The following is a 14,107-nucleotide window of genomic DNA, read 5'->3' on the forward strand; positions in this document are numbered from 1 at the left end:
GAACACTCCACTAGGCACTTGCAGTTCCTCTATGGTCAATGTAGGACCTAGAGAGGCATTGGTAGCTCCTCCAGCGCAACTCTATGGTCAAAATGTCTGTCTAGCAGGTGTTGACCATAGAGTTGCACTGGAGGACCCAGAGATTCCTAGAGAGGTGTCCCCTCAGCTAAAAAGGAGACTACTAGAGAGAACACTCCACTAGGCACTTGCAGTTCCTCTATGGTCAGTGTAGGACCTAGAGAGGCATTGGTAGCTCCTCCAGCGCAACTCTATGGTCGAAATGTCTATCTAGCAGGTGTTGACCATAGAGTTGCACTGGAGGACCCAGAGATTCCTAGAGCGGTGTCCTCTCAGGTAAAAGCATAGGAAGTGACTGGCTGAAGGCGATGGAATTCTGGGAGTTGGGAGTTTGTTGTGGGCCCAGAGCGGAGCAGAGCTCCGCTCTGGGCCCCACAACAAACTCCAACTCCCAGAATTCCATCGCCTTCAGCCAGACGAGTTAAAGCGGAACCAAACCGGGTTATTTTTCCAATGCGGATGCAGTCTCACGGTCATAAACCGCCCCTTTCCATCCAATACCAACCTGGTGGTGGTTGTAGGAGTTCCTCTGCTGGAGGAATGCGGCTGCAGCAGCAGCAGCCGCCGCCGCGGCCTGGTGTTGTTGCTGTTGCTGCTGATGGTGGTGATGTTGGTGGGGCTGGAGCTGAGGGCTGACCGGAGAGCGCCGGTTCTGCTGCTGCTGCTGTTGAGGTAAATTGATCTGAGGCGGCGGCGGAGGAGGAGGCGGAGGGGCCGCGTTGGAGAAAGGGCTGCTGAAGGGCCCTACAGAGGCGGCGGCGTGGGACGACACCGGAGAGAAGCTCTGGAAGAAAGCCGGGTTGATGGAGGACGGGATCCCCGCGCCGCCGCCGCTGGTGGCGTAGAAGCTGCTGCTGCTGCTGCTGCCTCCGTCGGAGGAGTCGGGGCTGGGCGGCGGGGCCATGGCGGCGCTGGGGGCCGAGGGAGGGGGCTGCGGTTGTTGCTGAGACGGCGGAGGAGAGGAGGTCTGCACCGACCAAGGGGTGCCGAAGCCGGGCAGCGGAGGCGGCGGCGGCGAAGAGGCCGAGGACGAGGCGCCTTGGTCGGGGCTCTGGAGGCCGCCGAAGCCGGAGCCCAGGAGCAAGTGGCTGTTGTTGGGGGGAGACTCCATAGGGAAGCGGAGGGGGCCGGTTCAGCCTCGAATAGGAGCAGCGCAAGGCGGCGAAGGAGGAGACGGAGGCGAGAACAGCAGGCGCCACATTGAGCTGCTCCGCCGCCGGAGTCCGAAGCCAAGCGGTCCCTCGACGGAAGCCTTAGGCTGGTCTCCCTCCGGCTGAAGTCAGCTCCGAGGAGGAGCAATCAGGGCAGCAGCAGCAGCAGCCAAGGTCCACCTCCCCCGGCGGCCGGAATGGCCAGAAGGACCGATGGAAGAGGAGGAGGAAGAGACCCGCTTGGCAGCCCTTTCGTCCCCCTGAAGCAGCCGCTGGAAAACTTAAACCGGTAAAGATCCGGATGATGGGAACAAAACAAGATCAGTTTTTGTGGGTGGAAGAAGTGTCTTCCTGAGGCTTTTATTCTCCTTCCTCCAATACAAAACCATCCCCCGCATCTATTGCCTATAGCCCCGGCTGCCACCTCTTCAGACGTCCAGCCTTTTCCTTAATACCCTTCAGGCGTGGCAATAAGAATAATATCTCTATATAAATATATATGTGTGTGTGTATAGATATAGAGTCTCTCCTATCAAAAAGCGCCCTCCCCCGCCTCCATGTCTCTTCAGTAATACAAATATCAAGGGGAGAAGCCGGGGCTTGTCCCGCTCGCCTTCCGCCTCTCCTCCAGCCCTTTCCTTCTCTTCCGCCTCCTCCCTCGAGCAGCGCCCGAGTCCGACTGCGGCAGCAGGCACAGCTGCGCCGGAGGACACCTCCTCGCAACCCCGGAAGTGTCGTCACTGCATGCCGTCACACCTCACAATCCCCGCCCCCTTTTTCTGCCTGTCAACGTGTCCGGTGCCTCAAAAGACCCCGCCTCCTTGTTGATAATCCACAATAGCCACGCCCCCTTTTTTCTGCCTGTCAACGTGTCCGGCGCCTCAGGAAGCCCCGCCTCCATTTTTGATAATCCACAAACGCCCCGCCCCTTTTCCTGCCTCTCAATGTATCCGGCGCCTCAGGAAGCCCCGCCTTCTTTCTGCCTATCAATGTATCCGGCGCCTCAGGAAGCCCCGCCTCCTTTTTTGATAATCCACAAACGCCCCGCCCCTTTTCCTGCCTCTCAATGTATCCGGCGCTTCAGGAGGCCCCGCCTCCTTTCTGATACTCCACAAACGCCCCGCCTTCTTTCTGCCTATCAATGTGTCCGACGCCTCAGGAAGCCCCGCCTCCTTGTTGATAACCCACGTCCCGCCCCCTTTTCTGCCTGTGAACGTGTCCGGCGGCGCCTCATGAGGCCACGCCTCCCTGTTGATAATCCATAAAATGCCCCGCCCCTCTCAATGCCGCCCCTCGGCCCCTCAGCGGTGGGCGTGGCCAACGGATTTTCTGCCCATGTTCCTTTTGAATATTTGAATATTCCCTTTATAAAGGGAATTGGTTAATAATAGTCTTCAGTCTAACTATTATTAGTAGCAGTAGTAGTAACATTCACAAACATTTGACCCCCTACTATGTAAAGCCCTGTGCAAGCTTTACAGTGCTCTATTAATAAAACAGTCTCTCTCCCTATTCTACACTGTCTCCTGAAACGCAGTGGATGCCAAACTTTGGGTCCCTCAGGTTTTTGGACTTCAAGTCCCAGAAGCTCCTTGAAGCTTAGTCAACATAAAGGGATTCTGGGAGCTGAAGTCCAAAGCCTCTGGAGGACCAAAGTCTGGGAACCACTGTCCTAGGGACAGTTCAAAGATATAGCAGTGTTAATCTCTGGCATATGTAGAGATAGAACTTGTAACGCAGTGGTCCCCAAACTATGCCCTTCAAGAGATTTTGGACTTCAGCTCCCAGAATCCCATGCTATTGGCCAACATGGCTGAGGCTTCTGGGAGCTGGAGTCCAAAATCTTTTTAATGCAGTGGTCCCCAAACTATGCCCTTCAAGAGATTTTGGACTTCAGCTCCCAGAATCCCATGCTATTGGCCTACATGGCTGAGGCTTCTGGGAGCTGGAGTCCAAAATCTTTTTAATGCAGTGGTCCCCAAACTATGCCCTTCAAGAGATTTTGGACTTCAGCTCCCAGAATCCCATGCTATTGGCCTACATGGCTGAGGCTTCTGGGACCTGGAGTCCAAAATCTTTTTAATGCAGTGGTCCCCAAACTATGCCCTTCAAGAGATTTTGGACTTCAGCTCCCAGAATCCCATGCTATTGGCCTACATGGCTGAGGCTTCTGGGACCTGGAGTCCAAAATCTTTTTAATGCAGTGGTCCCCAAACTATGCCCTTCAAGGGATTTTGGACTCCAGCTCCCAGAATCCCATGCTATTGGCCTACATGGCTGAGGCTTCTGGGACCTGGAGTCCAAAATCTTTTTAATGCATTGGTCCCCAAACTATGCCCTTCAAGAGATTTTGGACTTCAGCTCCCAGAATCCCATGCTATTGGCCAACATGGCTGAGGCTTCTGGGAGCTGAAGTCCAACATCTCTTAAAAGGCACACAGTTTGGGAATCACTGTTTTGTAGCACCTTTGGGACTAACTGAAAGAAAGTACTTGGCAGCATGAACTTTCCTAGACTTCAGTCTTATTATTATTATTATTATTATTATTATTAACATTTATTTATAGAGCGCTGTAAAGTTTGTACAGGGCTTTACATAGTAGGGGTCAAATAAGATAAGAAAAAACACCAACCCTGCCAAGTGACGTACAATCTAAAGCAATGTTACTTGATTAAAATATCTCTAAAATGTTTTAAAACATCTCTACTGTATATACTTATCTATGCATTGAAAAATTTAAGCCCCAAAATGGGCTCCAAAATCCTAGGCAGATGTATATATGGGTCAATATGGCAATACTTTTCCATGAGCCTTGGGAAAGCTGTGGAGAAGGGAGGGAGGAGAGAGAGGAGGGAAATCGGAGGACTCTGTCCCCCTTTCTCTTAGCCATCAGCCTTGGGGAAAGTTGTGGGGAAGGAAAGGAAATTGGAGGTCTGTATCCATATTTTGCATGCCCAGACTGTGATCCTTGGGAGAGGTCCAGAGAGGGAGAAGGAGGGAGCGATGTGGTGTTCCTCCCCCTCAGTTTAGATCCTTTGTTACATGCCCCTGAGTTTGACCCTCAACTTATCCACGCGTCATATCAAAATCTGTGATTTTGCCCGCAAAACCTGCCCTCGACTTATACATGAGGTGTTTAAACAGAGGCTGGATGGCCATATGTTGGGGATGCTTTGATTTAGATTTCCTGCATGGCAGAATGGGGTTGGACTGGATTGCCTTGCGGTCTCTTCCAACTCTATGATTCTACGATTCTATTAGGTCGCAAGTATATATGGTAACTAACTCAGATGCATTTAGTGGATTGGAAGCCAGGGAGAGACCTGTCTGTCTGTCTATCTACATTATGTATATGCCATTGGTATGTGAGAATGTGACACTGCAATTTCCCCCAGTAACACATCTCAAAGGAATTGATTTTCTTCTTCTCGGCTTTCTTCACTGTCCAGCTCTTACATCCATACGTGGTGATAGGGATTACAATGGCTTGGACAATCCTCGCTTTAGTACTCAGAGTTATATCTTAACATTTTAGGATGTGTCCAGTTCCTTCATAGCTCCCCTTCCAGTCCTTGTCATCTTCTAATTTCTTGTCTGAAGTCTCCATTCTGACTTAAGCTTTAAAAGAATTCCCATACCTCAGATAATAAAAATCAATTATTTCAATTTTCTCATTGTCTAGGATGAATTCTCATTATTTAGGATGAACACTACACTGTTATAGTGCTATTATTCCACTATTACCACATTTTGGCTATGTGGAGCATGCCATGAACAGAGAGAGCATCAACTGCAAATGAGAAAAAAGGCAAAGTAAAGAACAATGAGACTAAAGTCCCAGTTGTTGATGAAGAGTTCATGGAAACAGCATACAAGCGTAATTCCTTTTAGTGGAAAAAGATATGTCCTTGAATGGAAACTAATGTGTCATCATCAGAAAGAACCACAAGGCCAAGCAATCACAAGAGGTCACAGCTTCATTCCCCATCTAGTTTGACTAAACTAAATATCTAAAACAAAATGTTCACTCTTCATTTTCTTGTGTTTGGGATAGAAATGACTTTGCTTTTACCCTTGTGTTTGCTAAAGCTTTAGTTGCTATCAAAATGTTTATAGCAGTATTAATGGTTCATCAGTTAAAACAGTTTTGTTTACTGGTAGAAGATTTAATTCAAGCCTTACAAATGATGTGTCAGATTTACTACCAAGGAGACACCAGAAAAATCATTTTTTGAACTAGCTGCATCAATTCCTAAATCCCACACTGCATCTCATGGAAGCTATGACACACAAAATGGTGGAGCACACAAACAGGCAAGAATGAAAGACACATCTGTCTGTGAAAACTATTTTATAAACTATTGTATAAAGAAAAAGTGTCCAAGGTGGATTAGCCCTTCAGTGAAAAGCATTGCTGAACAACTGTGGAAAGTCTGACTTCTTCTGTTAGCGAACAAAAGAGAAGGGTTTTGTAAGACATTTAGCCTTTTCTGTCAAAGGAGTTTAATCAGACAAGGGAAATTGGAAGTATAATCCAATGGCAATCTGAACGCAATCATGGGGTTTAACGTTATTGCGTGATAACCCACTACACGCAAATTCGGGCAATGGGAAGTCAGTCCAAACGCAATCATGTGGTTTCACGTTATTGCGTGATAGACTGCCACACGCAAATTCGGGCAATGGCATGCTATTTTCGGGCAATGGGGAGCCAGTTCAAATGCAATGCGCATTCACGTAACTGCGCTAAACTATCGACTTTAAGTGAATGCGTTCTGGCCCCACTTTCTTTTCATTTGAATTGAGGAGAAATTCCTCCCGTTTGATAAACTCCAAAGAGTTCTGGTCCCACAACAAACTACAATTCCCAGAATTCCATAGGATTGAGCCATGGCAGTTAAATGGAGTCAAGCTGGAGTGTTCCTGCAGTTTGGATGCAGCCTCAGAGTAGTTTCCTGTTGTTCTAAAATATCTTTTTCTTCCTTAGCTCAGTTCCATTAAACATTCAACAGGAGCAAAATCCAAGCTGTGACCTCAACTCCACAGAGATCTCTAACCTTATAGTGTTCATGAATAATATCTAGCTATGTCTATGTGTTGAAAATGACTGCTCATTGTAGAACTGGATGTCCCTTTTCTACTAAGAAGCTGCTACAATTTGGTCTTGCCTCCAAAACCTTTCTCATTAAGTCATAGGTTATCCACTATCTGGCATTACTTTCTCATTAGTCAGACTTCTTTCAATAGTTAAACATATGTGCACATATGGTAGGCCATATCACTCTTTCACTGGTAAAGTGACTATAAATGAAGACTAATGCTTTTATGAAGTGTAGTACTTACTTATTTATTTTTTTTAGACCCAGCATGGTGTAGTGGTTTGGACTATGATTCTGGAAATCAGGGTTCAGTTCCCTGCTTGGCCATAGAAACGCAATGGGTGACCTCTGGTGAGTCACACACCCTCAGCCCCAGAAAACGCCTTAGGATTGCCCTAGGTTGGACGCGACTTGAAGACACACAACAACAACATCATCATTATCAACACAACAACAACACAACTGTAGAATGAGAGCTTCTAACAAAACCGACCATTTGACATGCGCAACGAGAGCTCAGAGACTGAGCGTTCATTTTTCAACATCACCATTTTTCCTGAGGAGGAAGGAAACCAGAGTGGGAGAAGAGCCGAGTGAGAGAAGCTTCTTTATATGGCAGCTGGCATACCTTTGCCATCGCTACCCATTTGTCAGTACAACACAAAGATGAGTTAATATATCCAGGATAATGAGACATCAAAGCTTGCCTTGGACTTTCCCATTCCGCCTTCTGCAGGATGGCGGGATTCACTTGAATATTTGAATATTGTCTCAAAATACATTGAGCAGTAGAATATGCAGTGTGTTGCAATACTTCAAACCAGAATGTGGATAATAGCGCTTAGGTTATGTTGGTGGGGGCAGGAGCAGAGCAGGGCATCATTGCTGCCATATGGTTTTTTGCCAGAGATACCTCTCAGACCTCTTATAATTGGAACCTACATCTGTCTAATAGCCTGCCTAACTGCCAGCTTTATTTGTCAACCCCATGCAGAACAGATTAGTTGTAACTATCCTAGTGGCTCATAGCCTGAACCAGGAAGGCACTTCACCCCAAAATATCAGGATGCAATCTCCCCCTGTTTGTACCACACGTTGTCCCTGAGAATCACTTAGGGTATATGACCTCATCCACTTATAATACTTGCATCTTGACTATCTTCTGTTGAACATCTAGTTGACTACAGACACTGCTTATACGCAAATGGAGTAAGACAATCTCCTCCCCATTATACCAGTGTCAGTGTTAATAGTATGTCAAAACTATAACCTTCCCTCCACACACAGAGAACCTCTTTTCCAACCCTCCCTCCATCCACCATCCAAAGGGGGAGAAAAGCAAGCCAGCTCCATCAGGCCTTGCCTGAAAGAAGAAGGCTCTCCCTCCATCTACAATCCAGAGGGAGAAAAGGGAAGGCCAGCTCCATTGGGCCTAATCAGAGTAAGAAGAAGGGCCCTCCCTCCAGTCCATCTGATGTGGTCCAGGCATCAAAGGGAGAGAAGATCTGATGGGCTTTCACCCTTCCCCATTGCCATTCCCTTCTCCTTTTGTGTCCTGGATTTTTAGATTGTAAGCATAAGGACAGGGAAATGTCTAATTAATAAATTGTAAGCCGCTCTGATAGCCTTTTGGCTGAACAGCAGGATATAAATATAAATATGTTGTTGTTGTTGTTGTTGTTGTTGTTGTTGTTGTTATTTTATCAGTTCTAGAGCCAGTGTAGTGCAGTGACATCACTTTGGGGTATGTATGCGGTGGTACTCACCAATGCCTCTTTTTCATCCTGGAGAAAAATGACTAGTGGGATGCCAAAGGCACCTGTCATGGGCCCAGTGCTATTCAACATGTTTACCAGTGACTTGGATGATAGAATACATAATGGGCACTATACAATTCACCAAGGGCCTAGAGCTAGCAGGCAGACGGAACCTACCTCTGCCCCCCTCAAGTATTGCTGGTGGCTGTTATTTCATTTGGATGGTCAAGACCTGCTCCCAACCTTCACTGAATGTGCAGGAGCGGGAACCAAGCAGGCATTGTGAATATACTAAATAATTAGAAATGGCAGGAAAAATTCAAGACTTCTTTGTCATACAACTCAGTGTGTTTTCTCTGGCAAGCTAGTATGCAGCCGTGTCTATGTAATCTGCAGCTTAGTAGTAAACCACCTTTCTCTCATTTTGCTGTACTGCAGATAAATTAGGATTCCTTCACTGCATGCTCTTCCATATAGCTGTCAGATATATTCTTCGAGCCCTGGCCAATTTATATGAAAATTGGGTTTCTCGAGACTTTCTGAGGTCATGCTGAATAGTTACCTACAAAATGTGATGGCACTGCACACAAGTAAAGCTGATTTATGTTTTTAAAATGAATTTTAAGGTCTTATACATGGCTGTGTGCAGTATGAAAAAAGCATACTGGTAGAAAATTTATAACAAGCTATCTGCTTGTCTGTTAGATCCCTTTCTTGGGGGAAAAATTCATACTGCATTTGCAAGAAGATAGAATGCATTATTGAGTTCTCTGTAACTAACAGCTGGGATAAGAGCTATATCATTTACAGATGAATGCTTGGTAATGATTTGAATGTGAAAATAAGGAACAAATTCTTGTTGCCCGATGCACTTGGAGGTAAAAGAAAAACATTGCTATGGCCTACTGAAGTCACACTGGTCACTGCTGCCAGTATTTTTGTTAAAGCCTTCCTTGTGTCCTGTATTCTACTGAAATCAAGACATTTCAGTGCCTTAGCATATATAGAAAGGTTGCCTATGGAGATCCAAGAGAGGTATAGCTTTTGTGGTGCATGATAGGTATCAGCTGCAATTCAAATTATTAATTCCTGTGCCTATATGTGATCAATAGGCATGGCAAACAAGTTATCTGAGAAAAAGTGCCACTGCATAGCTTATCTTCAAGGTCCCATAATAAGATCCCATGGTCCATTCATACTTGGTAGTAGTTTTTTGTTCTAGAAGAGTTTATTCCTGACGTTTTGCCAGCATCTGTGGCTGGCATCTTCAGAGAATGCTTGCCTGGAAAGGAGTTGGGTGTATATACATGGGTACTTCACACATCTAAAACTGGAAGAAACCCCTTGTGAAAAATAATAGTCCAATTAGACAATACTCACTCATCTATTGTTTTATAGCAGTGAAATTCTGGTGCTGGCTGGTTTTATGAGCATATTATATGAAAATGTAATGTACCATGGATCTGACTGCGCAAAGCAAATGGGATAACAAGAATCTGGCCGACTGCAGTAGCATTCAGAGAACAGTTGCTTTAGCCAAACTAGACAACACTTGAAATATGGAGCTAGCAGTCATGCCTTTTTTCTTTCCTAAGAGTTTATCACATGGGGCCAAATTGGAAGTTTAAAAGGGGTTTACCTTGTGAAAATCACACAATTACTATTAAAGCACGATTAAGATTTTCACACACAGTCGTCATTATCCCAGGAATAACCAGGAAATAACCAGGCAATAAACAGCAACAAATCATTCACGGGATTTTCCTGTGAATGATTTGTTGCTGTTTGTTGCCTGGTTATTCCTGCGTTAATGAAGCTTTAATCGCTTTTGATCGTGACATGTGAAAACCTTTATCGAGAATGCACACAATTGCACAATTTTTACAGGATATTCCCAGGATAATGGTACTTTAATCACGACGTCATGTGAAAATCTTAATCGCGAATGCACGATTTTCACAAGATAAACCTAGTTTACACTTCCAATTGTCTCCATGTGATAAACTCCTTAGTCTGCAGGAAGTACAAGAGACCCAACCTGGATCAGTAATCTAGTATAAAGTAGGGATTTTAACCTTTTGTTTCCCACTGTGGTCTCAGTCCAGATTGAAGAACCCACACCTGCAGTTTTTATTTAAAATTGTGTTTTATATTTTATTGCAATATCAAATGGACCACTTTAGCCATTAAAAATTGCAGGCATTAATATTGCTGACTCTGTTTAGGACTACCAAGCACACATGGAGGGTGGGGGGGGATAGGTTCACATCCTCCGTTTCTCCTTTCTGTCATATGTGTTGCTGGAGTTACAAAGACTGCTTCACCTGGTGACCCTGCGTTTCACCCCACCAGCTGCCACCAATCTGCACTGTTGGTTGAATAATCTTCATATGAAAATATACAGCCCAAGTAAATACCATCCAAGCCTATTTAAAAGACATTATGCATTTCTGTTTTATGTATATAGAGATTTCTGTGTTCTAGTTATCTCTGTACTGCCTACTGTCAACACATAGAGGTTGAACAATGTCAGGTTAAGTCATGCTGTCAAAGCAGTTTCTTTCCCTAGAGAGCATCGTACGCTGTGAATATGTACACACTAATGAAAGTCAGCTGTCACGTCTATAATATACACTTACCACCCATTAAGAATTATTTGCCCCTTTCTGTGACCTTTTACCAGCCTTCCACACCCTGGCCATGTGGCACAGATGGTATAATCCTGTCAAACTAAGGCTGGTGACAGTAATGCTCAGGGATTGGTAATCATAGGTTGTAATTAGCTAGACTGGACACAAACACAGATAATAGGGAACCAGCCAGCTGCTGGTCGGTGGGAGAGGAGAGTAAGGGAAAAACCATTCCTTTCTTATTTACAAAAAATACATTTATTTGAACCCCGAAAAAGTATTTTTTTTATATTACCTTGGTACAAATGACTTTTTATCACAATAAAGAAAAAAAAATACAATTTTTAGCTTCTTTAATTTGTCTAGCGTTTCCCCCAGTTTTTAAAATATTTGCTTCTGAATTTTGTTTTTTCCTCTAAAGCAGTTTGTAAACTCCAAGCAATTAGGGATTTAAAGCATATTTATTCTTCATTTCTCAGCTGAGAAATTAGTTTCCTGACACTGGGGAAACCCTACTAGAATATATGCAGCTGTGAAGCTATTGTGAGATTCTTAGGTTTTTCAGGAAATTTATTTGTGCAGAAATACACCTTTTTTTTCTTTTTCTTTTTGCTGAGTGGAAATGTATTTTCTACACAGAATGTATTTCGGCACAAAGGATGTTTTCTGCACAGAAAATGTGTTTCTGCGTAGGGGAAAAAAATGCATTTTTGCTGACAAGTATTTCCCAAAGCACAAACAGCGATTGGGCACTGTTTAGAAGTCTTTGTGTTCTCAATATCTTTGTGTTCTCATCCAGCAGATAAACTATTGCAGGATCTACTTGTTTTACCTGTGAGGACATAGCAATGTATATCCCCTACAAGAAACAATTAAGAACTGCTCAAAAACACTGTAGCATAATAAATAAAGAACAAACTGAACCCACAACAGCCAGACTTCTGGTCTTCACTAACCAAATGTGCAGGGAGAATTTGTCCAGTGGTAGAAAAGGACCTCAACGGATAAAGTACTGATCTTTCTCCCTTCTAGTCAGGCATCTCAAGTCTCACTCATTTGGTTCAGCGGAAGCTCATCTGACCATTAGGCTGGGATTTCTAAGGCTCACTGAAAATGAACCTCATAGTGCAGTGATGGAGAACCTTTTAGAGACCGAGTGCCCAAACTGCAGCCCAAACCCAACTTGTTTATTGCAAAGAGCCACATCCCTCTGGATTTCTAGTGACAAACTCTAGTGAACTCTGTGTTGGGATGATGGCGCATGTGCCCACAGAGAGGGCTCTGAGTGCCATCTCTGGCACGCGTGCCATAGGTTCACCACCACTGTCATAGTGTCACCTGTAACCCAAAGACAGAAAGGTCTTGCCTTTAAAAGCTGGAAACTGACACCCACTATATAGGAGATTCATTCAAGTGTTAATTTAGGGAATGGAACAGCTACACAGCTTCCCTCTGTTCAGCCTGCTCCTGTCCCCCACTATCAGTGCCAATAAAGGCCTGTTGATTTCCTTCACTAACTAACTAACTTATATCTTGATGGCTGTCTTGATCATTGTTTCTATTGAAGGAACGACAGTCTGCACATTGCTGTTTGTGGCTGCAGAGCACCAGACCTATGAAATAGTCATCATCAGCATAACTCTCCATAAGAGTTTTCCAGCTCCTACAAATTGAATGTGTGATGAAATAAAAACATTGTCTTCAAAAGAACTGATCAAGTAAACCAGTCATAAAGTACCACAGAGAGGAGACCACTCTGAAGTAAGTTCTATTCATAGTTTTGACCAATCTCAACTCTGAAAGGGATGGCATCTTCCAATCCCAACCTTTTTATTGTAGGCGAAGATGATTCCACAACTGTCCAAGTGCAGGTCTATGTGGTTGTTATGTGCCTTCAAGTCATTTGGTGAGCCTAACATGGTAATTCTAAGGCCCTCTCAAAGAACCCTTTTTGTCCAAGATTTGTCCAGAGGGGGGTTGCCTTGGCCTTTCTCTGAGACTGAGAGAGTATGATTTGCACAAAGCCACCCAGTGAGTTTCCATGGCCAAGTAGGGATTCAAATCCTGGCCTCCAGAGTCATATTACAACACTCAAATTGCTACACCACACTGTCTCTGTCCAGGCACTATATGGGATCTTAACCACCTTGAAAGAAGCGAAACAAAATGGTAACTAGTAATGGTCATTTCAAAGTGATATAACATGTTCCAACCACTGGTCGATTCCCAACAATAGCTGGATTGCTGCATTGTGGAGCAGCTTAAAGTTCTGTTTACAGCGCTGTGTAAATTTACAGCGCTTCATAAATAAAGGTTAATAATAATAATAATAATAATAATAATAATAATAATTTACTACCTTTGAGAGAAACAACATTTTCAGTAGCTAAGATGTAACCAACTCATGCAAACTGGCAGTATTAACGTGTTGGTTAATATGATGCTATGCAAGTAGATTAAATGTATTTCATTAAAGAAGCAAAAAAGAAAGTAAAATTAATTTAGTAGAATAAGTTAAATTACAGGCCTAAAACAATCATGTTCAATCAAAAATGTAAAACATGTTTATTTAATTGTCAGAAAAAACATTTCTGAAAGCTAAATAGAAACTTTGCACAGTTTTTATAGCCATTTAATGATATATTTCATTGAATTAGATAATTTTCCATAAATCATCCTATTTAAAAAGATCTACAATGATCCTTTTAAAACTGGCAGCTTCATTTTTGATTCTTCTTCTTATTTGATTGCCCCCATTCCTTCATAAAGAGGGGCTATCATCCTGACATTTAAAAAAAAAACATACCCATGCCAGAGTTAGCACTTTATTTTGTATTGGCAACATTTTCCTGGAGCAATTCAAATTCTATCTGTTAAGAACAGATATGTGTAATCTTCTGAGACGGTTGTGTAGAATGATCTCAATGACCTTCCATTTATGAAAAGGCATTCTTAGGCCATAGAAATAGATATGCCATCTATAAATAAATTATTCAGAGCTGGGTGCTGAGATGGAGTTACACATTGCCATTGTTAAGAGAGGAATATGCAAAGCCTGACCCCAGAGTGCAGCTGTTATCTTTGTGATTGGTATTATGCATTTTCTATTGTTTGTGATTACAACATACAAGTGGAGTGTGATGGGAGCAGAAGGATGCCTGTGCATTGAACATTTGGCACTATCGCTGATTACAATGATAGGTTTCTCAATTCAGGGTCTCTCAGTATATAGGAACAGGACTTTTTTCAGTAGCTATGCTCTCCACTCGATATTTCTCTAAAACCTAAACCCACAATTTCAGGGGATCTGAATGTATTCATCTTCTGTGTATGCCAGCTGGACTTTATGCAGGCAATACAAACTGAATTGTGTCAACAGATGGGAGATGTG

General features: G+C 43.8%; 1 protein-coding gene across 8 annotated transcripts in view; it reads right to left on the minus strand.

Moving 5' to 3' along the window:
* CPEB2 (cytoplasmic polyadenylation element binding protein 2) overlaps positions 1 to 1,189 on the minus strand; it is a 68,834-nt gene extending 67,645 nt beyond the window's left edge. For all 8 annotated transcript variants that reach the window (XM_089524781.1, XM_089524785.1, XM_089524783.1 and 5 more), the window contains exon 1: positions 584 to 1,189. In XM_089524781.1, coding sequence (XP_089380907.1) covers positions 584 to 1,189 — 606 coding nt within the window. The remainder of the gene's footprint in view (positions 1 to 583) is intronic.
* Between the last annotated feature and the right edge of the window lie 12,918 nt (positions 1,190 to 14,107).

Source organism: Sceloporus occidentalis, unplaced genomic scaffold (assembly GCF_023333645.1).
Source record: "Sceloporus occidentalis isolate IW3139 unplaced genomic scaffold, rSceOcc1.0.p SCAF_5, whole genome shotgun sequence".
In the NCBI taxonomy this organism is placed as follows: domain Eukaryota; kingdom Metazoa; phylum Chordata; class Lepidosauria; order Squamata; family Phrynosomatidae; genus Sceloporus; species Sceloporus occidentalis.